The sequence below is a fragment of the Pseudorca crassidens genome, chromosome X, assembly GCF_039906515.1.
Source record: "Pseudorca crassidens isolate mPseCra1 chromosome X, mPseCra1.hap1, whole genome shotgun sequence".
NCBI lineage: Eukaryota > Metazoa > Chordata > Mammalia > Artiodactyla > Delphinidae > Pseudorca > Pseudorca crassidens.
Window position 1 is genome coordinate 26,770,085 of NC_090317.1, and position 25,837 is coordinate 26,795,921.

The following is a 25,837-nucleotide window of genomic DNA, read 5'->3' on the forward strand; positions in this document are numbered from 1 at the left end:
TTTTAAGTGACGCTGAAAAATCGGGTTAATTCTCAGATAGTCCTTGGGCTTATCAATCAATGTGTCTTACCCATTATTACACTGGAGAAAAACCAGGTTGTCTAGCATGCTAAACATATTAGTGAGAGCTCAGCATAGCTCAAGTCTTAGACTTTGTTCTCATGATAAGACCTTAGACTGAGCTGATATCTTGGAAGATCCATGAGGACACTGTTCCTGAACAGCAGTCCCTAAATAACTCATCTTCATAAGCACAAAAACCTACCACTCATGAGCAAATAGCTATGGTTACCAGTTATTAAGTGCCTACTGGGTGCCAAGCACTGTGCCAGGTGCTCTCCCCATGCTACCTTGTTTGAGCCTCCCAATTCATGAGGATCCCATGAAGGGAAGGTAGTGGAATAGTCTTTTAAGATGAGAAAATTGAGCCTCAAAAAATTGTCACTTTCCTCAATGTCATGCAACAGGGAGGTGAGGGAGCTAGGATTTGAAGTCACGTCTGTTTGATTCCCAAGTTTATGTTTATTCAACCATACCACACAACGTTCCAAGAAGAGAAGACGATACCCTCAAACCGTCATATGGACTGGCAAGTCAGCTCAATGTTGCACAAGGATCGTTGAGAGTAAGGGCTGAGACAGAGTGGGAGCAAAAAGGGGAGAGGAACTGGACAGTGCCAGTATGTGCTGAGTGGAGGGTGAAGCAAGGAGAGGACGTAAGCCTCTAACGTTTTTATTTCACTTGACTGACGTCTAGCCATTGGCAACAGTGCTGTAAGTGACCAAAAGGGCTAGACATATTTTGGAGTGAGCAGTGTGTCCTTTGTGTTATAGCCTTATACTTTACAAGGGCCCCTAATATTGTTCATCTTGTTTAAACTGTTATCTTTAGAAACTTGACTTACTAACTTGGATGTTTCGTTTCTTAAAATGACTGTTTTTGAAGTGACAGTCAAGGTCCAATGAAAGGAACTTAAGAGATTGACCTGCTTCAGGATTCTGTCCTTAAGAAGCACTACTTTCCATGAGGAGGTGATTTTAGCTCGAAATATTTCTGGGGGAAATCAGACTTTCTATATTTTTTCTGCACAGCACATTGAAACATATTGGTTTGGACTCCATTAAGTTTGCATATGCTATAATTCAAGCAGGGGCTATGCTGAGATTTACCTTTGAATTATCTATGGAAAAAATAAAAACATGGTAAAGACCGAAGGGGGGGACTTCCCTGGTGGTCCAGCGGTTAAGACACTGCGCTTCCACTGCAGGCGCGGGGGTGAGGGTGGGGTGCACGGGTTCAATCCCTGGCCCTGGTGGGGGAACTAAGATCCCACATGCTGCATGGTGAGGCCAAAAAAAAAAAAAAAAAAACAGGGAAAAGATATCCAATGAATAGGCAATTAGGAAATATTGTTACCTATTTAATAAGTCTTCTATAAGGATATTTACTTATCAACACAGAGGATTAACTTGGAATACTTGTATATTCCTGAAAACAATCTTAAAACTATTCTAGAACTGACTATTCTAATTCAGAATGGCCTCACATTCATATAGCCCTAGCTGGTGAGATTTTTTTTTTTAACATCCTTATTGGAGTATAATTGCTTTACAATGTTGTGTTAGTTTCTGCTGTATAACAAAGTGAATCAGCGATATGTATACATATATCCCCATATCCCCTCCCTCTTGCATCTCCCTCCCACCCTCCCTATCCCACCCCTCTAGGTGGTCACAAAGCACCGAGCTGATCTCCCTGTGCTATGCGGCTGCTTCCCACTAGCTATCTGTTTTACGTTTGGTAGTGTGTATATGTCCATGCCACTCTCATTTCGTCCCTAGCTGGTGAGCTTTTACTTTCCTCCAGTTTCCTCTCTCCTGTAATGAGTACTTTCTGATGCTGACACTCTCCCTAGTCTAGTTAAGCTTATTTGCTCTGGTACTGTCCTCAGGCCTGCAGAACGGTTGGTCAGTGCTCTCTTTATGATAACTCTTTATACTTGAGGATAGTAATTAAACTGCCTCTTGGGTCTCTTTCACCAGGCTAAACAACGCCAGCTCATTTAGCCTTTCCTCATAGGCCCTATTTTCTAATGCTTTTATCGTTTTTTGCTGAGCTTCTCAGGATCTTGTCCAATCGCTTTTCAATTGTTCTAAGATGTAACCTGATGAACGGGCCTAATCTAGGGTTTGGCATTGGCTAAATATTTAATAAATGACTTAAAATTAAGGAAGATGGTTTAGTGCAGGCGTAAGAGCACTGGACTAGGAGTCAGAAGACTTGAGTTTCGTCCTTGCTCTGCCACTTACTAGGATTGGGCAGAGAGCCACATTTGGACAAATCATCTAAATGTCTCTAAGCATCAATTTATCCATCAATTTATCATCTGTAAATTTAGGATAAACACATCTGCCCTGCCTGCCTCCCATAGTGAGGCTCAAATGAAATAATCTATGTGAAAACCCTTTGTTTGGCATCAAAGCACGATGTAAACACTATGTGTCAGGAAATTTTCTGAATGCTTTGCATATATTAACTCACTGAGGTACAGTTAACATTTCCATTTTACAACCAGGAAATGGAGGCTCAGAGAGTTAAGTAACTGGCTCTAGGTCACACAGCTAGTAAGTGACAGAATCCATGCAGATAAATATTAAACATCCAACAGAGACATTCATTTTATGGGGCCTGACCTTCAAAAGCAGTCCACAGGTAGACACACCACTGGGATGGGGGATCTATTCAGTCATGGGTAGATAACTCTATGAGAGGCAACTTTTTCAAAAGTGAATGTTTAGGTTGGTCATTGAAGAAGGGCAGCTGTCCACCAGTGGGGGGGCCTCATGAATACAACACAGTAATAGGAATGCTGTATCAGGTCAGGTCAATGGTTCATTCTTCCTAGGACACCTAAATCTTCCTATGGAAAGTGCTCTTAATTCTTGGATTCAAGATCTGCAGTTTCTAAATATTCTCTATGAGTTCTGACAACCCTTCATGGTTTCAACTGTCTCTAGCTCTGCCCTTTTGTGTGTTAATTCTTGCAGCTATAAGTTTGGAATACTTTCCTCATAGATTAACTGTTAAGGAGAAATATTAAAGACAGAATAGCACCTAATTGAATCTTTTTCCGGCTGCGGTCTGAAGAGTTGAAAGAGATTTAAAAAAAAAAAGAGCTTTGGAAAGAAACATTGGAATAATTTTGATTTACCTCATAAATGTTTGAACATTCATAGCGAAAATTAGAACTTAAATCATGAAATGGGGAGGTTATGCTATATAGTAGTATATTGAAAACCTGCTTATATTTGAAAAATTGTGCCATATTGAGGTCTTTGCATTAACACCATTAGATATAGAATACAATATGAATTTACTTTATGCCAAAATCTCATCTATAGGGAATAGGGTTGTAGTGGTGTAACAGGTTCTTCTACCTCAAATAGTTGCACGAAGTATCATTTTATGGGAGACTATAGAAGTTGCCTTCCATGAAAATAAACTCAAAGTTGAAAATACCTTTGGAGGATGGGAGCATTTTGGGGGAGGATTTGATACTATTTGAGTTATAAATGTTATCTTTCTAACTAGAATCTGTATAGTGAATTACGATGTTTGTCAAGAATGGTTGGGAACCAATAAGAAAAAGTGGGTATCTCTGTATCTTAGTAGTCAATTTATTTAAAAAAAAGTTTACTCTAAAGAAATATTATGTTGAATTTGTTGCTTTTAATAATTCATTTAGTGAGAAATCTATTTTTATATAAAGAAATAAATTTTGGCAAATTCATGATATCAGAACAAGCTTGAGCACAGAGCTACCATCTTAAACCTTTGAGAAAAGGTGTACTTTAATAATCACATCATGTGGCGGTAGGCACCATTTTGCCTCTTGATGGAAGCACAGCAAAATCACAGTAGAACTTACTGAAATGTGCTCGTTCAATAATCGTCCATCTAGCCATTCATCCACCCATCCATCTTTCCATCCAACACGGTGTGCCAGGTACCCTACTGGACACTGAATATACAGTAGTGAACAAGACAAACATGATTCCTACCTCACAGTACTTAATGGCCTAGTAGAAATTCCTTAAATGGTGAAGAAAGCAATCATGAGTAGATAGTTTTATGACAGTTTTTTGAAAGAGGGGAAAGAATAAGTGAAAGTAACTCTCTAGCCATAATTGAATGTTGTTAAAACTTTTCTTTGAACAATGTTCCCTGAAAAATTGTATAGAAAGTATTATGAGAGATGCTGTGAATGTGCATACGGAAGAAAGGAAGATAGTGAGACATTAAAAGAGAGGACAGGGAGTTAGCTTCAAGATGGCGGAAGAGTAAGACGTGGAGATCAACTTCCTCCCCACAAATACATCAGAAATACATCTACATGTGGAACATCTCCTACAGAACACCTACTGAAAGCTGGCAGAAGACCTCAGACCTCCCAAAAGGCAAGAAACTCCCCACGTACCTGGGAAGAGGGGATTAAGAGCGCTGCTTAAAGGAGCTCCAGAGACGGGCGCGAGCCGCGACTATCAGCGCGGACCCCAGAGACTGGCATGAGACGCTAAGGCTGCTGCTGCCGCCACCAAGAAGCCTGTGTGCGAGCACAGGTCACGCTCCACAACCGCCCTCCCGGCAGCCTGTGCAGCCCGCCACTGCCAGGGTCCCGAGATCCAGGGACAACTTCCCCGGGAGGACGCACGGTGCGCCTCAGGCTGGTGCAACGTCACGCCGGCCTCTGCCGCCGCAGGCCCGCCCCGCACTCCGTGCCCCTCCCTCCCCCCGGCCTGAGTGAGCCAGAGCCCCCGAATCAGCGGCTCCTTTAACCCCGTCCTGTCTGAGCGAAGAACAGACGCCCTCCGGCGACCTACGCGCAGAGGCGGGGCCAAATCCAAAGCTGAGCCCCTGGGAGCTGTGAGAACAAAGAAGAGAAAGGGAAATCTCTCCCAGCAGCCTCAGAAGCAGCGGATTAAAGCTCCACAATGAACTTGATGCACCCTGCATCTGTGGAATACATGAATAGACAAAGAATCATCCCAAATTGAGGAGGGGGACTTTGGGAGCAAAGATATATAGATTCTCCCCCCTTTTTTCTCTTTTTGTGAGTGTGTATGTGTATACTTCTGTGAGAGATTTTGTCTGTATAGCTTTGCTTTTATCTTTTGTCCTAGGGTTCTGTCAGTCCGTTTTTTGTTTTTTTTTTGGTTTTTTGTTTGGTATAGTTTTTAGCACTTGTTATCATTGGTGGATTTGATTTTTGGTTTGGTTGCTCTCTTCTTTCTTTTTCTTATTACTTAAATTTTTTAATAATTTTTTATTTTAATAACTTTATTTTATTTTACTTTATTTTATCTTCCTCTTTCTTTCTTTCTTTCTTTCTTTCTTTCTTTCTTTCTTTCTTTCTTTCTTTCTTTTCTCCCTTTTATTCTGAGCCATGTGGAGGACAGGCTCTTGCTGCTCCAGCCAGGTGTCAGTGCTGTGCCTCTGAAGTGGGAGAGCCAAGTTCAGGACACTGGTCCACAAGAGACCTCCCAGTTCCACATAATATCAAACAGCGAAAGTCTCCCAGAGATCTCCATCTCAACGCAAACACCCAGCTTCACTCAAGGACCAGCAAGCTACAGTGCTGGACACCCTATGCCAAACAAATAGCAAGACAGGAACACAACCCCATCCATTAGCAGAGACGCTGCCTAAAATCATAATAAGGTCACAGACACCCCAAAACACACCACCAGACGTGGACCTGCCCAGCAGAAAGACAAGATCCAGCCTCATCCACCAGAACACAGGCATTAGTCCCCTCTACCAGGAAGCCTACACAACCCACTGAACCAACCGTAGCCACTGGGGACAGACACCAAAAACAATGGGAACAACGAACCTTCAGCCTGCGAAAAGGAGACCCCAAACACAGTAAGATAAGCAAAATGAGAAGACAGAAAAACACACAGCAGATGAAGGAGCAAGCTAAAAACCCACCAGACCTAACAAATGGAGAGGAAATAGGCAGTCTACCTGAAAAAGAATTCAGAGTAATGATAGTAAAGATGATCCCAAATCTTGGAAATAGGATGGAGAAAATACAAGAAACGTTCAACAAGGACCTAGAAGAACTAAAGAGCAAACAAACAGTGATGAACAACACAATAAATGAAATTAAAAATTCTCCAGAAGGGACCAGTAGTAGAATTACTGAGGCAGAAGAATAGATAAGTGACCTGGAAGATAAAAGAGTGGAAATAACTACTGCAGAGCAGAATAAAGAAAAAAGAATGAAAAGAATTGAGGACATTCTCAGAGACCTCTGGGACAACATTAAACGCACAAACATTCGAATTATAGGGGTCCCAGAAGAAAAAGGGGAAGAGAAACGGTCTGAGAAAATATTTGAAGAGATTATAGTTGAAAACTTCCCAAATGTGGGAAAGGAAATAGTCAAGTCCAGGAAGCACAGAGAGTCCCATACAGGATAAATTGAAGGAGAAACACACCAAGACACATATTAATCAAACTATCAAAAATTAAATACAAAGAAGAAATATTAAAAGCAGCAAGGGAAAAATAACACACAAGGGAATCCCCATAAGGTTAACAGCTGACCTTTCAGCAGAAACTCTGCAAGCCAGAAGGGAGTGGCAGGAGATAATTAAAGTGATGAAGGAGAAGAACCTACAACCAAGATTACTCTACCCAGCAAGGATCTCGTTCAGATTCAATGGAGAAATTAAAAACTTTACAGACAAGCAAAAGCTAAGAGAATTCAGCACCACTAAACCAGCTTTACAACAAATGCTAAAGGAACTTCTCTAGGCAGGAAAAACAAGAGAAGGAAAAGACCTACAATAACAAATGCAAAACAATTAAGAAAATGGTAATAGGAACATACATATTGATAATTACCTTAAATGTAAATGGACTAAAAGCTCCAACCAAAAGACATAGACTGGCTGAATGGATACAAAAACAAGACCGGTATATATGCTATCTACAAGAAACCCACTTCAGACCTAGGGACACATACAGACTGAAAGTGAGGGGGATGGAAAAAGATATTCCATGCAAATGGAAATCAAAAGAAAGCTGGAGTAGCAATTCTCATATCAGACAAAATAGACTTTAAAATAAAGACTATTACAAGAGACAAAGAAGGACATACATAATGATCAAGGGATGGATCCAAGAAGAAGATATAACAATTGTAAATATTTATGCACCCAACATAGGAGCACCTCAATACATAAGGCAAATGCTAACAGCCATAAAAGGGGAAATCGACGGTAACACAATCATAGTAGGGGACTTTAACACCCCACTTTCACCAATGGACAGATCATCCAAAATGAAAATAAGTAAGGAAACACAAGCTTTAAATGATACATTAAACAGGATGGACTTAATTGATATTTATAGGACATTCCATCCAAAAACAACAGAATAATCATTCTTCTCAAGTGCTCATGGAACATTCTCCAGGATAGATCATATCTTGGGTCACAAATCAAGCCTTGGTAAATTTAAGAAAATTGAAATCATATCAAGTATCTTTTCCGACCACAACGCTATGAGACTAGATATCAATTTCAGGAAAAAATCTGTAAAAAATACAAATACATGGAGGCTAAACAGTACACTACTTAATAACGAAGAGATTACTGAGGAAATCAAAGAGAAAATCAAAAATTACCTCGAAACAAATGACAATGAAAACACGATGACCCAAAACCTATGGGATGCAGCAAAAGCAGTTCTAAGAGGGAAGTTTATAGCAATACAATCCTACCTCAAGAAACAAGAAACATCTCAAATAAATGACCTAACCTTACACCTAAAGCAATTAGAGAAAGAAGAACAAAACAGCCCAAAGTTAGCAGAAGGAAAGAAATCATAAAGATCAGATCAGAAATAAATGAAAAAGAAATGAGGAAACAATAGCAAACATCAGTAAAACTAAAAGCTGGTTCTTTGAGAAGATAAAGAAAATTGATAAACCAGTAGCCAGACTCATCAAGAATAAAAGGGAGAAGACTCAAATCAAGAATTAGACATGAAAAAGGAGAAGTAACAACTGACAGTGCAGAAATACAAAGGATCATGCGAGATTACTACAAGCAACTCTATGCCAAAAAAATGGACAACCTGGAAGAAATGGACAAATTCTTAGAAAAGCACAACCTTCCAAGACTGAACCAGGAAGAAATAGAAACTATAAACAGACCAATCACAAGCACTGAAATTGAAACTGTGATTAAATATCTTCCAACAAACAAAACCCCAGGACCAGGTGGCTTCACAGGCGAATTCTGTCAAACATTTACAGAAGAGCTAACACCTATCCTTCTCAAACTCTTCCGAAATATAGCACAGGGAGGAACACTCCCAAACTCATTCTATAAGGCCTCCATCACCCTGATACCAAAACCAGACAAAGATGTCACAAAGAAAGAAAACACCAGGCCAAGATCTCTGATGAGCATAGATGCAAAAATCCTCAACAAAATACTAGCAAACAGAATCCAACAGCACATTAAAAGGATCATACACCATGATCAAGTGGGGTTTATCCCAGGAATGCAAGGATTCTTCAGTGTACACAAATCAATCAACGTGATACACCATATTAACAGATCGAAGGAGAAAAACCATATGATCATCTCAATAGATGCAGAGAAAGCTTTCGAGAAAATTCAACACCCATTTATGATAAAAACCCTGCAGAAAGTAGGCATAGAGGGAACTTTCCTCAACATAATAAAGGCCATCTATGACAAACCCACAGCCAACATCGTCCTCAATGGTGAAAAACTGAAAGCATTTCCACTAAGATCAGGAACAGGACAAGGTTGCCCACTCTCACCACTCTTATTCAACATAGTTTTGGAAGTTTAAGCCACAGCCGTCAGAGAAGAAAAAGAAATAAAAGGAATCCAAATTGGAAAAGAAGTAAAGCTCTCACTGTTTGCAGATGACATGATACTATACGTAGAGAATCCTAAAGATGCTACCAGAAAACTCCTAGAGCTAATCAATGAATTTGGTAAAGTAGCAGGATACAAAATTAATGCACAGAAATCTCTTGCATTCCTGTATATTAATGATGAAAAATCTGAAAGTGAAATTAAGAAAACACTCCCATTTACTGTTGCAACAAAAAGAATAAACTATCTAGGAATAAACCTACCTAAGGAGACAAAAGACCTGTATGCAGAAAGTTATAAGACACTGGTGAAAGAAATTAAAGATGATGCAAACAGATGGAGAGATATACCATGTTCTTGGATTGGAAGAATCAACATCATGAAAATGACTCTACTACCCAAAGCAATCTACAGATTCAGTTCAATCCCTATCAAACTACAAATGGCATTTTTCACAGAACTAGAGCAAAAAATTTCACAATTTGTATGGAAATACAAAAGACCCAGAATAGCCAAAGCAATCTTAATAAAGAAAAACAGAGCTGGAGGCTCCCTGACTTCAGACTATACTACAAAGCTACAGTAATCAAGACAGTATGGTACTGGCACAAAAACAGAAATAGACATCAATGGAACAGGATAGAAAGGCCAGAGATAAACCCACACATATAAGGTCACCTTATCTTTGATAAAGGAAGCAAGAATATACAGTGGAGAAAAGACAGCCTCTTCAATAAGTGGTGCTGGGAAAACTGGACAGCTACATGTAAAAGAATGACAGTAGACACTCCCTAACACCGTACACAAAAATAAACTCAAAATGAATTAAAGTCCTAAATGTATGGCCAGACACTATAAAACTCTTAGAGGAAAACGTAGGCAGAACACTCTATGATATAAATCACAGCCAGATCCTTTTTGACCCACCTCCTAGAGAAATGGAAATAAAAACAAAAATGAACAAACGAGACCTAATGAAACTTAAAAGCTTTTCACAGCAAAGGAAACCATAAACAAGATGAAAAGATAACCCTCAGAATGGGAGAAAATATTTTCAAACAAAACAACTGACAAAGGATTAATCTCCAAAATTTACAAGCAGCTCATGCAGCTCAATATCAAAAAAACAAACAACCCAATCCAAAAATGGGCAGAAGACCTAAATAGACATTTATGTGAAGAAGATGTACAGGTTGCCAACAAACACATGAAAGGATGCTCAACATCACTAATCATTAGAGAAATGCAAATCAAAACTACAATGAGGTATCACCTCACATCAGTCAGAATGGCCATCATCAAAAAACCTACAAACAATAAATGCTGGAGAGGGTGTGGAGAAAAGGGAACCCTCTTGCACTGTTGGTGGGAATGTAAATTGATACAGCCACTATGGAGAACAGTATGGATGTTCCTTAAAAAACTAAAAACAGAGCTACCATACGACCCAGCAATCCCACTACTGGGCATATACCCTGAGAAAACCATACTTCAAAAAGAGTCATGTACCACAATGTTCATTTCAGCTCTATTTACAGTAGCCAGGGCATGAAAGCAACCTAAGTGTCCATCGACAGATGAATGGATAAAGAAGATGTGGCACATATATACAATGGAATATTACTCAGCCATAAAAAGTAACGAAACTGAGTTATTTGTAATGAGGTAGATGGACCTAGAGTCTGTCATACAGAGTGAAGTAAGTCAGAAAGAGAAAAATAAATACCGTATGCCAACACATATATATGGAATCTAAAAACAAAAAGGTCATGAAGAACCTAGGGGCAAGAAAGGAATAAAGACACAGACCTACTAGAGAATAGACTTGAGGATATGGGGAGGGGGAAGGGTAAGCTGGGACAAAGCGAGAGAGTGGAATGGACGTATGTACACTGTCAAACGTAAAATAGATAGGTAGTGGGAAGCAGCCGCATAGCACAGGGAGATCAGCTTGGTGCTTTGTGACCACCTAGAGGGGTGGGATAGGGAGTGTGGGAAGGAGGGAGACACAAGAGGGAAGAGATATGGGGACATATGTATATGTATAACTGATTCACTTTGTTATAAAGCAGAAACTAACACACCATTGTAAAGTAATTATACTCCAATAAAGATGTTTTTTTTAAAAAAAGAGAGGATGGGGTTTTCGAATAATGTTAGTTTAGTTTTCCTGAAAATATTTAGTAATAATGATTTTTTTTCTATAGCATTTTACGCTTCTCAAAGCAATTATACCAATCATGTGAGGAAGAGCAAATTTTATTGCCCATTATGTAGATGACACAACTGAGGCATAGATATTTTAAGTTCTCAAGATCCCACATCTATATCGAATTCACAGCTCTACCCACTGCTTTTTCTACTACGTCATGCTGAAAAATTCCAGACTCCAGTATAAGGTCCTATAAAACCCCAAAGAGTTATCAGAGTGTACACTATTCAAGAAGCCTAAGTCAGTAGCACAAAAGAAGGAAAACAAAGTATGACAAGGAGGATGTTCCTCTGCTTTAGGCTATTAAGTAGGTCACCCAGTAAGAGGCTATTTTGGTTTAAAATTTTAGAGGGCATGTAGTACATACACCAGCATCACTGACCTGATTCTTCACTTTCAAGATCTAAGAAAATCAGACAGTTTTTTTTTCTTTTGGAAGGGAGGGGTGTATCATTGGGGGAGCTTAAGAGAATGTTAGTTGGGAAATTTGATTTAGCCAGGCTAGTGCTCTAGATTTTTTGTGAGGTTGATTCACTAGAGATGGGGACAGCTTTGTATCTCTGTGATGCAGTCAGTGCTTCCCTCCTTCCTTCCTTCCTTCCTTCCTTCCTTCCTTCCTTCCTTCCCTCCCTCCCTCCTTCCTTCCTTCCTTCCTTCCTTCCTTCCTTCCTTCCCTCCCTCCCTCCTTCCTTCCTTCCTTCCTTCCTTCCTTCCTTCCTTCCTTCCTTCCTCATTCTTCTTCTCTCTCATCCCCTCCCTTCACTTTTCTTACTGCTGTTTTTTTTTCTTTGTATTCTTTTCTTATGGGGGCATATCTGACAAATTGTTAATATTTAATTTGCTATAAAACAGCTCTCCCAAGCAATGGGTGCTCACTATAATTTCAATCTCTGAAGCTGTTTTGGCTCCTAGGTACACTGGGATCGAATTAGAATGGAAATGTTTCCCTTACAGTTTTGTTTATGGCAGCATAGGCACTTTGTTATTAACTGGCAAACTGAGACTTCTAAGGAAAATAATAAACTTTCACCACATTTCTATTTGACTCTTTACTCCAAACAGAATATCCCTCTGGCTTAGGGTAAAACAACTCTTCTAATATGTTTCAGTCTTAAATTTAAATATCCAAGATTAATAATGAATATATTTTGATCCATTGAATTGTATTTTTCCCCAGTCTGGTGCTTTTTCACTTTTTTTCACATTTTAAAAACCATAAACATTTTTTTCTCATATGCCATCTTACTTTAAAAATGGTCTGCAATTATATATATACATATTCCCATTCATTCTCTCTTGCTCTCTCTTTCAAACCAGAGCGATATTCTTCCAAACTACCCACAAATTCAAACCTAGTGAATACTGCTCTGATACTTTGCAACTAGGCCCCTGAAACAAAAACCCTACCCTTCTGCCCTGCCTAATCCCTTGTCTGTTCCTTGCTGGGAGGGAGGTGTCGAAAGGAAGGGGTTTAGTTTGAAATAGACAGCTAACTATGAAACAGAGGTGTGAAAGGGTGTGTTTATCTGATAAGTAGCATTAAATTGCAGAGACTACCAGATTAATCATGGTATGCAATTTTCAACAGCTTAGATTTTCTTTTATTTCTCTCTCTCCTTTTCTGCAGCCACTGGGGAGGAAAAAAGGAATAGAGAGACTATCAAAACTGTTGGCAAGTTTAATCTGTTGGCTACTTAATTTATTAGCAGATATGGGAACTGCCTCAGGTTGATGATTTAACAGGTTGGCTGGGCGTGGAATAAATCTCAAACGTACCTGTTCCAAAATTGTGTTAATCCTTTCAACTTCGCAGTCAATCAAGTATCGCTTTTCCTGCCTCCTGTCCATTTCTTCAATGATGCGCCTGAATTCTTGGACGTCCTTTATGTTTCCCACAGACCTTGCTGTCACTTGCCAGTTGTTTTGCACTGCTGCTTCCATAATCGCTTGGAGGATGGAAAATCCTGAACGAAGGGAAGACAGCTACATTGATTATTTTTTCTTTTAAAAATCTTTCCATAGGTGTTAAAGGTTCTACTGAGTTTTTATGTGCAGTCTATTGGGTCCCCTTAGACCTTATCCACTGTGGACAGCAGGCTTACTCATAACCTCAGCCTTATTAACTTCCAGACAGTTGGCATCTCTATCCTGATTGAAAGGAAAGAAGATTCTTCAACTTGTGGGCACCGGGCTAGGTGTTTATCAAGCCTGTACTTAAGCAGTCACAACTGAATTATAGTACCTAATTGTTTTCATTGACAGGCATTATCAAAATATTTATGGAATGAATGCCAGTAGCTTCTTTCTTATTTCTGGCCACAGTCTGTCCTATTGCGGTTGAAGCTCATTTCTTTCATCTTCACAACAACAATATTCAGAATTAGAAATAGCTTTAGTAGAGATAGAAGCTGATTATTATATGACTTATCCTTACATGGATATGACTATCCAACAAGGTAAATTATGTCTCCCAAGCCACATAACTCTCAGAAAACCTGACAAGAACAGTCTATAACAAAGGTGTCATACTGTTTCTTTGTTCACAGTATTATGAAAAAGTTCAATCATATTAAGTCTTCCTAAGTTCTTCCCCTTTCTCAATTCATTTGATTAGAGATTCTTGGTTCCTTTTTAGTTAATTTATATCAGACAGCTATTAACTACTAACACTCTGGATCTGTGCTGCATGGGAAAGAGAAAAGATCTGATGCTTGAGTTTTGGGTAACCTTTTTGGAGTCAGGGTTTGAGAAGTTGGAAAGAACAGTATATCTGTATGAACCACAAAAGAGCACAAGGATTTCGTATGTACTGGTCTTTTAGTGTATTCATGTCTCTAATGTTACATCATGTCTATATTTTTGCTTCTGGTATGAATTCATAATCTGAGTATAGTTTCATCAGGTATAGACATCATTTTATTGGGATATGGTCAAAAGCAGCTCCTTTTGCCCCATTAAATTTAAATTGTTTTCCATTTGTATTTAGGTAATGACTAATGGGAGTGGGTAATGCGGATGCTTTCCAAGACCAAAATGATCTGTGGCCTAATAATTTGACTACTGGAGGAGTAGCGAATGGAGGATGCTGCCCTCTGAACACTTTGCAGGTTCTGTGCCACCTCACGCTCACCCTGTACTTTAAGCAGATTATGGTTGGGAATCTTCTTCACTGCACCATGGAAAATGGTATTGACATTTGGAGAACACGCTTCGGGGAGATGGCAGCAGTGACTCAGCCAGTCATTACGACTCCTCTGTGTGCTGGGTGTATGCAGGAAGAAGATCACAAATGAGACCCAAGCACTTGGTAATTTCCAAATGAGCAATTTCAGCATAGGAGCTCAAAATTACAGATCAGAGTAAATTACCATTGCTTTAAATGTTAATTCTTACTCTTTTCAAACCAACCACACATATTTATTTCTCAGATTTACATTTTTGTGTGGGTTTTCAAGGTGCTATCTGCTTCAGTGGGAGTTGAAGGCACATGGTGTGCCAAAGCATGAGATTAAGCAATAAACATAGGAAGGAAAAGATTAAAGTATTTGAAAACCTTTCTTCAGAAATGTGCAATGAGGCCTCATTATTTTGAATCCCAGTAATTAAGAATTTATGAAAATTCAGCAAGGACTAGGTTGAATTTTACTTCTATTTATGAAGAAAGCATTGGCTGAATAACACTGGTAATGAAATCACACAGGGCATCTTTGCTATATTTAAACTAAACTTTAAAAAATACCCTTTAGGAGGACCTTCAAGATGGCGGAGGAGTAAGACTTGGAGATCACCTTCCTCCTCACAAATTACATCAAAAATACATCTACATGTGGAACAACTCCTACAGAAAATCTACAGAACGCTGGCAGAAGACCTCAGACTTCCCAAAAGCCATGTGGCTGACAGGGTCTTGATGCTCTGGCCAGGTGTCAGGCCTGAGCCTCTGAGGTGGGAGAGCTGAATTCAGGATATAGGAATACCAGAGACATCCTGGCCCCACGTAATATCAATTGGCTAGAGCTCTCCCAGAGATCTCCGACTCAATGCTAAGACCCAGTACACTCAACGACCAGCAAGCTCCAGTGCTGGGCACCCTAGGCCAAACAACTAGCAAGACAGGAACACAACCCCACCCATTAGCAGAGAGGCTGCCTAAAAGCATAATAAGGTCACAGACACCACTAAACAAACCACGCGATGTGGTCCTGCCCACCAGAAAGACAAGAACAAGCCTCATCCACCAGAGCACAGGCACCAGTCCCCTCCACCAGGAAGCCTACACAACCCACTAAACCAACCTTACCCACTGGGGGCAGACAGCAAAAACAATGGGAACTACAAACCTGCAGCCTGCAAAAAGGAGACACCAAACACAGTAAGTTAAGCAAAATGAGAAGACACAGAAACACACAGTAGATGAAGAAGCAAGATAAAAACCCACCAGACCTAACAAATGAAGAGGAAATAGGCAGTCTACCTGAAAAAGAATTCAGAATAATGATAGTAAAGATGATCCAAAATCTTGGAAATAGAATGGAGAAAATGCAAGAAATGTTTAAAAAGGACCTCAAGAACTAAGGTGCAAACAAACAATGATGAACAACACAATACATGAAATTAAAAATATTCTATAAGGAATCAATAGCAGAATAACTGAGGCAGAAGAACGGATAAGTGGCCTGGAAGATAAAATAGTGGAAATAACTGCTGCAGGGCAGAATAAAGAAAAAAGAATGAAAAGAATTGAGGACAGTCTCGGAGACTTCTGGGACAACATTAAATGCACCAATATTCAAATTAAAGGGGTCCCAGAAGAAGAAGAGAAAAAGAAAGGGTCTGAGAAAATATTTGAAGAGATTATAGTTGAAAACTTCCCTAATGTGGGAAAGGAAATAGTCAATCAAGTCCAGGAAGCACAGAGAGTCCCATACAGGATAAATCCAAGGAGAAACACGCTAAGACACATATTAATCAAACTATCAAAAATTAAATACAAAGAAAAAAATATTAAAAGCAGCAAGGGAAAAACAACAAATAACACACAAGGAAATCCCCATAAGGTTAACAGCTGATCTTTCAGCAGAAACTCTGCAAGCCAGAAGGGAGTGGCAGGACATATTTAAAGTGATGAAAGGGAAAAACCTACAACCAAGATTACTCTACCCAGCAAGGATCTCGTTCAGATTCAATGGAGAAATTAAAAACTTTACAGACAAGCAAAAGCTAAGAGAATTCAGCACCACCAAACCAGCTTTACAACAAATGCTAAAGGGACTTCTCTAGGCAGGAAACACAAGAGAAGGAGAAGACCTACAGTAACAAACCCAAAACAATTAAGAAAATGGTCACAGGAACATAGTATCGATAATTACAGTAAATGTAAATGGATTAAATGTAAATGGATTAAATGCTCGCACAAAAGACATAGACTGGCTGAATGGATACAAAAACAAGACCGGTATACATCCTGTATACAAGAGACCGACTTCAGACCTAGGGACATATACAGACTGAAAGTGAGGGGATGGAAAACGATATTCCATGCAAGTGGAAATCAAAAGAAAGCTGGAGTAGCAATTCTCATATCGGACAAAATAGACTTTAAAATAAAGACTATTACAAGAGACAAAGATGGACATACATAATGATCAAGGGATCAATCCAAGAAGAAGATATAACAACTGTACATATTTATGCATCTAACATAGGAGCACCTCAATACATAAGGAAAATGCTAACAGCCATAAAAGGGGAAATTGACAGTAACACAATAATACTAGGAGATTTTAACACCCCACTTTCACCAACAGACAGATCAACCAAAATGAAAATAAATAAGGAAACACGAGCTTTAAATGATACATTAAACAAGATGGCCTAAATTGATATTTATAGGAAATTCCATCCAAAAACAACAGAACACACTTTCTTCTCATGTGTTCATGGAATATTCTCCAGGATAGGTCATATCTTGGGTCACAAATCAAGCCTTGGTAAATTTAAGAAAATTGAAATCGTATCAGGTATCTTTTCCGACAACAACGCTATGAGACTAGATATCAATTACAGGAAAAAAACTAAAAAAATACAAACACATGGAGGCTAAACAATATACTACTAAATAACCAAGAGATCACTGAAGAAATCAAAGAGAAAATGAAAAAATACGTCGAAACAAATGACAATGAAAACATGACAGCCCAAAACCTATGGGACAGAGCAAAAGCAGTTCTAAGAGGGAAGTTTATAGCAATATACTCCTACCTCAAGAAACAAGAAACGTCTCAAATAAACAACCTAACCTTACACCTAAAGCAATTAGAGAAAGAAGAATGAAAAAACCCCCAAAGTTAGCAGAAGGAAAGAAATAATAAAGATCAGATCAGAAATAAATGAAAAAGAAATCAAGGAAACAATAGCAAAGATCAATAAAACTAAAACCTGGTTCTTTGAGAAGATAAACAAAATTGATAAGCCATTAGCCAGACTCTTCAAGAAAAGAGTCTGGCTTCAAGAAAAGGGAGAAGACTCAAATCGAAAGAATTAGACATGAAAAAGGAGAAGTAACAACTGACAGTGCAGAAATACAAAGGATCATGAGAGATTACTACAAGCTACTCTATGCCAATAAAATGGACAACCTGGAAGAAATAGACAAATTCTTAGAAAAGCACAACCTTCCAAGACTGAACTAGGAAGAAATAGAAAGTATAAACAGACCAATCACAAGCACTGAAATTGAGACTGTGAGTAAACACCTTCCAACAAACAAAAGCCCAGGACCAGATGGCTTCACAGGCGAATTCTATCAAACATTTACAGAAGAGCTAACACCTATCCTTCTCAAAATCTTCCAAAATATAGTAGAGGGAGGAACAACCCCAAACTCATTCTACGAGGCCACCATCACCCTGATGCCAAAACCAGACAAAGATGTCACAAAGAAAGAAAACACCAGGCCAAGATCTCTGATGAACATAGATGCAAAAATCCTCAGCAAAATACTAGCAAACAGAATCCAGCAGCACATTAAAAGAATCATACAACATGATCAAGTGGGGTTTATCCCAGGAATGCAAGCATTCTTCAATATATGCAAATCAATCAATGTGATAAAACAGATTAACAAACTGAAGGAGAGAAACCATATATTTATCTCAATAGATGCAGAAAAACCTTTTGAGAAAATTCAACACCCATTTATGATAAAAACCCTCCAGAAAGTAGGCATAGAGGGAACTTACCTCAACATAATAAAGACCATATATGACAAACCCACAGCCAACATCGTTCTCAATGGTGAAAACATTTCCTCTAAGATCAGGAACAAGACAAGGTTGTTCACTCTCACCACTCTTATTCAGCATAGTTTTGGAAGTTTTAGCCACAGCAATCAGAGAAGAAAAAGAAATAAAAGGAATCCAAATCGGAAAAGAAGTAAAGCTGTCACTGTTTGCAGAAGACATGGTACTATACATAGAGAACCCTAAAGATGCTACCAGAAAACTACTAGAGCTGATCAATGAATTTGGTAAAGTAGCAGGATACAAAATTAATGCACAAAAGTCTCTGGCATTCCTATACACTAATGATGAAAAATCTGAAAGTGAAATTAAGAAAACACTCTCATTTACCATTGCAACAAAAAGAATAAAATATCTAGGAGTAAACCTACCTAAGGAGACAAAAGACCTGTATGCAGAAACCTATAAGACACTGCTGAAAGAAATTAAAAATGATACAAACAGATGGAGAGATATACCATGTTCTTGGATTGGAAGAATCAACATTGTGAAAATGACTCTACTACCCAAAGCAATCTACAGATTCAGTTCAATCCCTATCAAACTACCAATGGCATTTTTTACAGAACTAGAACAAAAAATTTCACAATTTGTATGGAAACACAAAAGACCCCGAATTGCCAAAGCAATCCTTAGAAAGAAAAATGGAGCTGGAGGAATCAGGCTCCCTGACTTCAGAGTATACTACAAAGCTACAGTAATCAAGACAGTATGGTACTGCCACCAAAACAGAAATATAGAGCAATGGAACAGGATAGAAAGGCCAGAGATAAACCCACACACATAGGGTCACCTTATCTTTGATAAAGGAGGCAATAATACACAATGGAGAAAAGACAGCCTCTTCAAGAAGTGGTGCTGGGAAAACTGGACAGCTACATGTAAAAGAATGAAATTAGAACCCTCCCTAATATCATACATAAAAATAAACTCAAAATGGATTAAAGACCTAAATGTAAGGCCAGACACTATAAAACTCTTAGAGGAAAACATAGGCAGAACACTCTATGACATAAATCACAGCCAGATCCTTTTTGACCCACCTCCTAGAGAAATGGAAATAAAAACAAAAATGAACAAATGGGACCTAATGAAACTGAAAAGCTTTTGCACAGCAAAGGAAACCATAAACAAGATGAAAAGATAACCCTCATAATGGGAGAAAATATTTTCAAACAAAACAACTGACAAAGGATTAATCTCCAAAATATACAAGCAGCTCATGGAGCTCAATATCAAAAAAACAAACAACCCAATCCAAAAATGGGCAGAAGACCTAAATAGACATTTCTCCAAAGAAGATATACAGGTTGCCAACAAACACATGAAAGGATGCTCAACATCACAAATCATTAGAGAAATGCAAATCAGAACTACAATGAGGTATCACCTCACATCAGTCAGAATGGCCATCATCAAAAAACCTACAAACAATAAATGCTCGAGAGGGTGTGGAGAAAAGGGAACCCTCTTGCACTGTTGGTGGGAATGTAAATCGATACAGCCACTATGGAGAACAGTATGGACATTCCTTAAAAAACTAAAAATAGAGCTACCATGCGACCCAGCAATCCCACTACTGGGCATATACCCTGAGAAAACCATACTTCAAAAAGAGTCATGTACCACAATGTTCATTTCAGCTCTATTTACAGTAGCCAGGGCATGGAAGCAACCTAAGTGTCCATCAACAGATGAATGGATAAAGAAGATGTGGCACATATATACAATGGAATATTGCTCCGCCATAAAAAGTAACGAAACTGAGTTATTTGTAGTGAAGTGGATGGACCTAGAGACTGTCATACAGAGTGAAGTAAGTCAGAAAGAGAAAAGCAAATACTGTATGCTAACACATATATATGGAATCAAAAAAAAAAAAAAAAGGTTCTGAAGAACCTAGGGACAGGACAGGAATAAAGACACAGACGTAGAAAATGGATTTGAGGACACAGGGAGGGGGAAGGGTAAGCTGGGACAAAGTGAGAGAGTGGCATGGACATATATACACTACCAAATGTAAAACAGATAGCTAGTGGGAAGCAGCTGCATAGCACAGGGAGATCAGGTCGGTGCTTTGTGACCACCTAGAGGGGTGGGGTAGGGAGGGTGGGAGGGAGATGCAAGAGGGAGGGGATATGGGGATATATGTATACGTATAGCTTATTCACTTTGTTATACAGCAGCAACTAACACAACAATGTAAAGCAATTTTACTCCAATAAATTTGTTAAATAAAAAAAAACACCCTTTAGCAAAATACAAGTTTTTGCCTGTTGAGTCAAAACCTACATTCTTGTAATCTCTGCTTGTTAGTCCTATTCTACCATTTTGGAACCAAAGAGACAAATTTAACCCCTTTTCCATGTGACAGTCCTTCACATTTTTAAAAACAGCATATGCCTATCTCCCATTATCTTTCTTTTCTTCAGGCTAAAAAATGTCCCAGTCCTTCAACAATTAGTTCATGACATGATAATAGGTTCCCTTGCTGTTCTGTGTCTCTCCTGTGGACATCTGTCAGTATTTTATTGATCCTGATAATTCACATGTGATTTAACCAATGTTGGTTATTGCTTGCTTTGGATATGTGCTGTTATTTTAGCAGCCTAGGCTTGCTAATACTTCTAAATAGCCGCATTATATTGTTAATCAATTTCAAGCTTGGATTCAGCTAAAGCATGTTAATTCTCTTCATAAAACCTTTGCTCTATAACAACTCACCATCCATGTATCAAGACTCATTCCATTCCAACCTGCTTTTATCTCCCTTGTTTTTAAAACCCTTCACCCCAGCCCCGTCTCCATTTCTCCCCTATTTTCACATTTGCTCAAATCTGGAAGACGGTCTTGCCCACTTATGCACTGCTCTCATTGTTACCTACTCAAGGCAATTGCACCTGTCTGTCCCTTTTCCTGACATCTCCTACTACCTAGAGACCTTTGTGGATGCCTCTTCCACGAAGCTTCCATTACTGAGTAGTCATAAATTCTCCAGAGATGAGTAAAGTCAAGGTAAATCAGTTACAAGCAGTGGAGAAACCAATTTGAAGAATTGTACAACAGACATTTAAAAATTCAAAATAGAACTGGATAAATAAATTATAGCATATATACATGGAATACTATGCTACTGTTAAAAAGATAGTTCAATCTCTATATAACAAAGAAAACATTTTTTCAATATACTGTTAGAAAAAAGCTGCAAAATAGCATTTATAGTGTAGTTCCATTTTTGTAAAAAAAAATACACACTTGTATGTGTATAGAAGAAAAATTGAAGGAATTGTCAGTAGTTACCTCGGAGGTGTAGAATTACCAAGAACTTCTACTTGCACTGTCATTTATTTATGTAATGTTTGATTTTTTTTTCATTTTTTACAAGAAGCAGGTATTATTTTCTGTAAGTACAAAAGCAGTAAAGATTAAAAAATACAACTCATGCTGTCCTCTCAGCGTGTAAGCTCCTGGAAGACATGGATGACAAATGAGTGTTGCCTCTTTATGCTGCCTGCTGCCACAAAGGCGAGGCCTCTTAATAAACACTGATTTTATAGATCTTTTTATACTTTTGTTCTTTGAACCATGTAGATGAATTACGTATTCAAAAATTAAATAGAAAAAGCATACTGATTTCTTAATGAGCTTGGGTCTGGGGCCTTCTGGGCCTTTCTGAGCAAGTCAGAACTGTAGCTTGACGCTGCAGTATCTTCTTACCATGAAGAGTTTCTCTGTGTCTGCTAGGGCATGTGGCTGTGTACTCAAGAACGCTGGGGAGAAATGGTCACCTCGGTTCAGTACATGTCAGTGAGCAATCCACAGAGAAAAGCGCTTTCATTTGTTTTCATACCTAATTTATTATAGTTTGACTGTTTCCTGTTACAGCTGACCAAAGAGAGTAATATGAGTGTGAGGGAGGAAAAAAAAGAAAAAAGTTTGACTCTGGAGGCAGAGCAGAAGCAGGCGCTGGTGCTTGTAGAAGGTGAGGCTTTGTGAAAAATAAGCCTGCTGCTTTAGCAGCTTCGGAATTGTCCCTTACTCTGTGTGAGCTTTCATGCGCCCAGCTTTGCAATACTGAAAGCTACTTTTATTTGAGCAGCGAATTCTCTCAGTCTGACTCCAAACCACTGCTGCTGTCCAACTTCTGTTTCTTTTTCAGTTTAAAGAATGGGAGTTACCACATAGGTAACTGGGTGAACGCTAGATTGTCATCTGCATTCAACCAAGATAACATAGGAACATGACAATAGAGGAGTGGCAAGGTGATTATGGATGAAGTGTTGGGCCACAGCTATGACCAATCCAATCATGCTGGACTGGTTGTTGGGCTACTCTTGCTAAACAAGGAGGCCATATTGGTGATGGCTAGTGTCGGGATGCTGTGCTGTACCACCCAGATTCCCCTTCAGCACCAAAGGACTTATTCCTTCAGCTTCTGGGAAAGTTGTTGGCCGAGGAGAGCTGCCTAGCTTAGAGTAATACTCCCTTCCCAGGGAAGCCTGCATCCAGTGACTGGTTGTTATGGGGAATCGAGGCATAACCTCTTCACTCCAAATGGGGTAACTCTAATGGGCCATCCCAACTTCAGGGCTCCCTGAAGGGTAGGTTGAGGTCTTGTTAGGACTGCACCATCTTCTCCTTCTGCCCAAACTTGCTTCCTTCTTTTCCTCCCACAAGTGTGTGTTTTTTTTTAATTTTGATTTTTTTGGAGTATAGTTTACTTACAATGTTGTGTTAGTTAAAGGTGTATGGCAAAGTGACTCAGTTATACATATTCATGTATTCATTCTTTTTCAGATTCTTTCCCCATATAGGTTATTACAGAATATTGAATAGAGTTCCCTGTGTTACACAGTAGGTCCTTGTTGGTTCCCACAAGTGTTTTTAATGAGAGTATTCCCCAGTAAAATTTTGCATGCAAATTTCCATCTCAGAACCTACTCCTAAGGAATTCAATCTGTGACTGTTAGGTTGACCTCATGACAGGAATGACAGCGGATACCAAAAAACCCCAAAATCTCAAATCTACAATTGTCAAAATCATTTTCACAGGGGGAACAAAGGCCAGGATTTTGTTCAATGTACAAACAAAATGAAAAGCTGCTCTATGCTGAAGAAATTTAGTATTTGATCTGAAAACACAGAAGAATAAGAAATAGGATATAGACATATGGATGTTGGTAACGAAGACACCCAAGGAAATATAGCTGAGGATAATTTTCTCCTTTCTGCTTTATGTCTTCCAGCAAGGGCTAGCAACAGCTGTTGTTCCTCATGAACCTGTACCAGGTCTCTCTGAGCCACACCATCTGTACTTCTGACAGGGTCTCTAGCAGTCCCCACATGATGGGGGTCTCTGATATTGACAGATGGGCTCCACAGGAGTGCTGGCATTTATAGCATTCTGTGCCTGACTAGAACTCTTGGAATCTTCCATAAAGCCCCCAGAGGGATTGGTGACCCTCTCGAAATGTTCTAGAGAGGGAAATTGATCTTTCCCAGAGGGTAATTCAATATTTGTCCCATTGGCCTGTGATAGAAACTGCCTTTTCAGTATTTGCAGGTTGAAAAAGAGAGGCTCAAAATGACCCATATAAATTCTTGTGGTTTGCATGTTTTAGTCATAGAATCACAGCATTACGGGCTAGACGGACTCTTACAGATGACTCAGAGAAGTCCTACAGAATTTTGTATTGTTAACAGTAAAAAAGTATTGTTAACTGTAGTTAATGTACACCATGCTGTACCTTAGATCTCCAGAACTTCTTCGTCTTGCAAAACTGAAACTTTGTACCCTTTGACCAACATATCCTCACTACCCCCACCCCCCAAGAAGGCACTTTCTCAGGGTTGTGCAAATGTATCCTCACTTGCCTCACCCTAGACCTGGCCCTGGAAGCAAGTCTCTTCACTTCCAATTTAGTGCTCTTTCAAGTATGTGATGCTGCTAAGCCTACTTTATGGGTCTCATTTCAGGATGCCCTTGGCAGTGTTACGAAGTGGACAGAGCCCTTTCATCTTCTTGATGCCACACAAGAACCTGATGTTCCCTGTCTACCCAATACCCCAACTGGACCTATCACCACCACTTCTGGCTTTTTCTTTCCTCCTTCCCCACATCAAAACTTCCTTGTCCTGTGTCCCATTCTCTCAGCATTCTGTCCTCTTCTAGGTGCCGGCGTAAGAATGGCTAGTGGCTTATTGTGTTACCCCTCCAGCTAACACAGTTGCCTTTTAGTGGTGGCCTTAACACAAGTGAGTTTGGAAGGAAAGGAAAAGAGGACGTTTCGCATCGTTTTGGGGTCTGCCCATCTCCTGGTGTCATTCAGATAATGAATGTCAAAGTTGGTGATGTGCTTTATGATCTCTAGGCTATGGCATTAACAGATGAACAGCTGATACCTTGTGGGTATTTCAGGGCCAGTGCTGTGAAAGATCCTCCACGGGTCAGTGTCAGTCCTTCCTATCTTGCTCAACTGAATCCAGCCGAAGAAAGCATTACTCTCTTTTTCTGTATCTTCACTTACCTCTGTGTTTCTCAACTCTGGTTGTACATTATAATCACCTTGGGAGCTTTAAAATATTGATGTCCAAGCTTCACCCTGGACCAATTAAATCGGTATCACTGAAAGTGATTTCTGGCTTTGTTTTGCTTTATTTTGAACTCCTTGGGTGATTCCCATGTACAGTCAGAGTTGAGAACCACTGACCTATTGTAATGGCTACCCAATACAAATGAGGTTTATGGAAGCAGGTCTCTTTACTTAGGTGTCCTTCATGACTGGCAGTAAAGTTCTGGGTAAGAAAAGCATGATTCAAGAAGGGCTATATACCATCCAGAAATAAGCAGACAAAGGCACAGAGTCTAGGGGGAAGCCTCAGGCCAGGGTTACAAATTGCTTTTTACTGTGGTAGATGAGGAACCTGGGAACATTGTGTGGGAAGCAGACTCTAATGGACTCAAAGCACTTTGCAAATGTCTTTCTTCTTCTGAGGTAGCATCTGTGTTTTTCTAAGTACAAAATCCACATGTGCTCATTTTGGACATTTGAGAAGACACAAAAATGAAAAAAAAAAGTATGGGTGACTCTTGCTCAGGGATAACCACTGTTAACATTTGATGTATTTCTTTCCATTCTATTTAAAATAAATATACTGCACAGTTTTTATTTTAGTAAAATGGATTGAACAATTTGTGTCCTATTTTTAAAAAATTTAACATTATATCTTGGACATTTTCTTATGTTATTAAATGTTTTTGAATGTGATTTTAATGGCTACACAATATTCCATCCATCAGACATACTGTAATTTTTTTTATAACATGCACATAATATGCAGGAAAGTTCCAAGTGTACTTAACTATATAATTACAGCTTTCAGAATCCTTTGTTGAA

General features: G+C 39.1%; 1 protein-coding gene across 8 annotated transcripts in view; it reads right to left on the reverse strand.

Moving 5' to 3' along the window:
- GRIA3 (glutamate ionotropic receptor AMPA type subunit 3) overlaps positions 1-25,837 on the reverse strand; it is a 291,809-nt gene that overhangs the window by 137,323 nt on the left and 128,649 nt on the right. For all 8 annotated transcript variants that reach the window (XR_010940002.1, XM_067723332.1, XM_067723331.1 and 5 more), the window contains one exon: positions 12,916-13,103. Coding sequence is in view for 7 of the 8 variants with exons in the window: in XM_067723332.1 (XP_067579433.1) it covers positions 12,916-13,103 (188 nt within the window). In the remaining variant the exon portion in view is untranslated. The remainder of the gene's footprint in view (positions 1-12,915; positions 13,104-25,837) is intronic.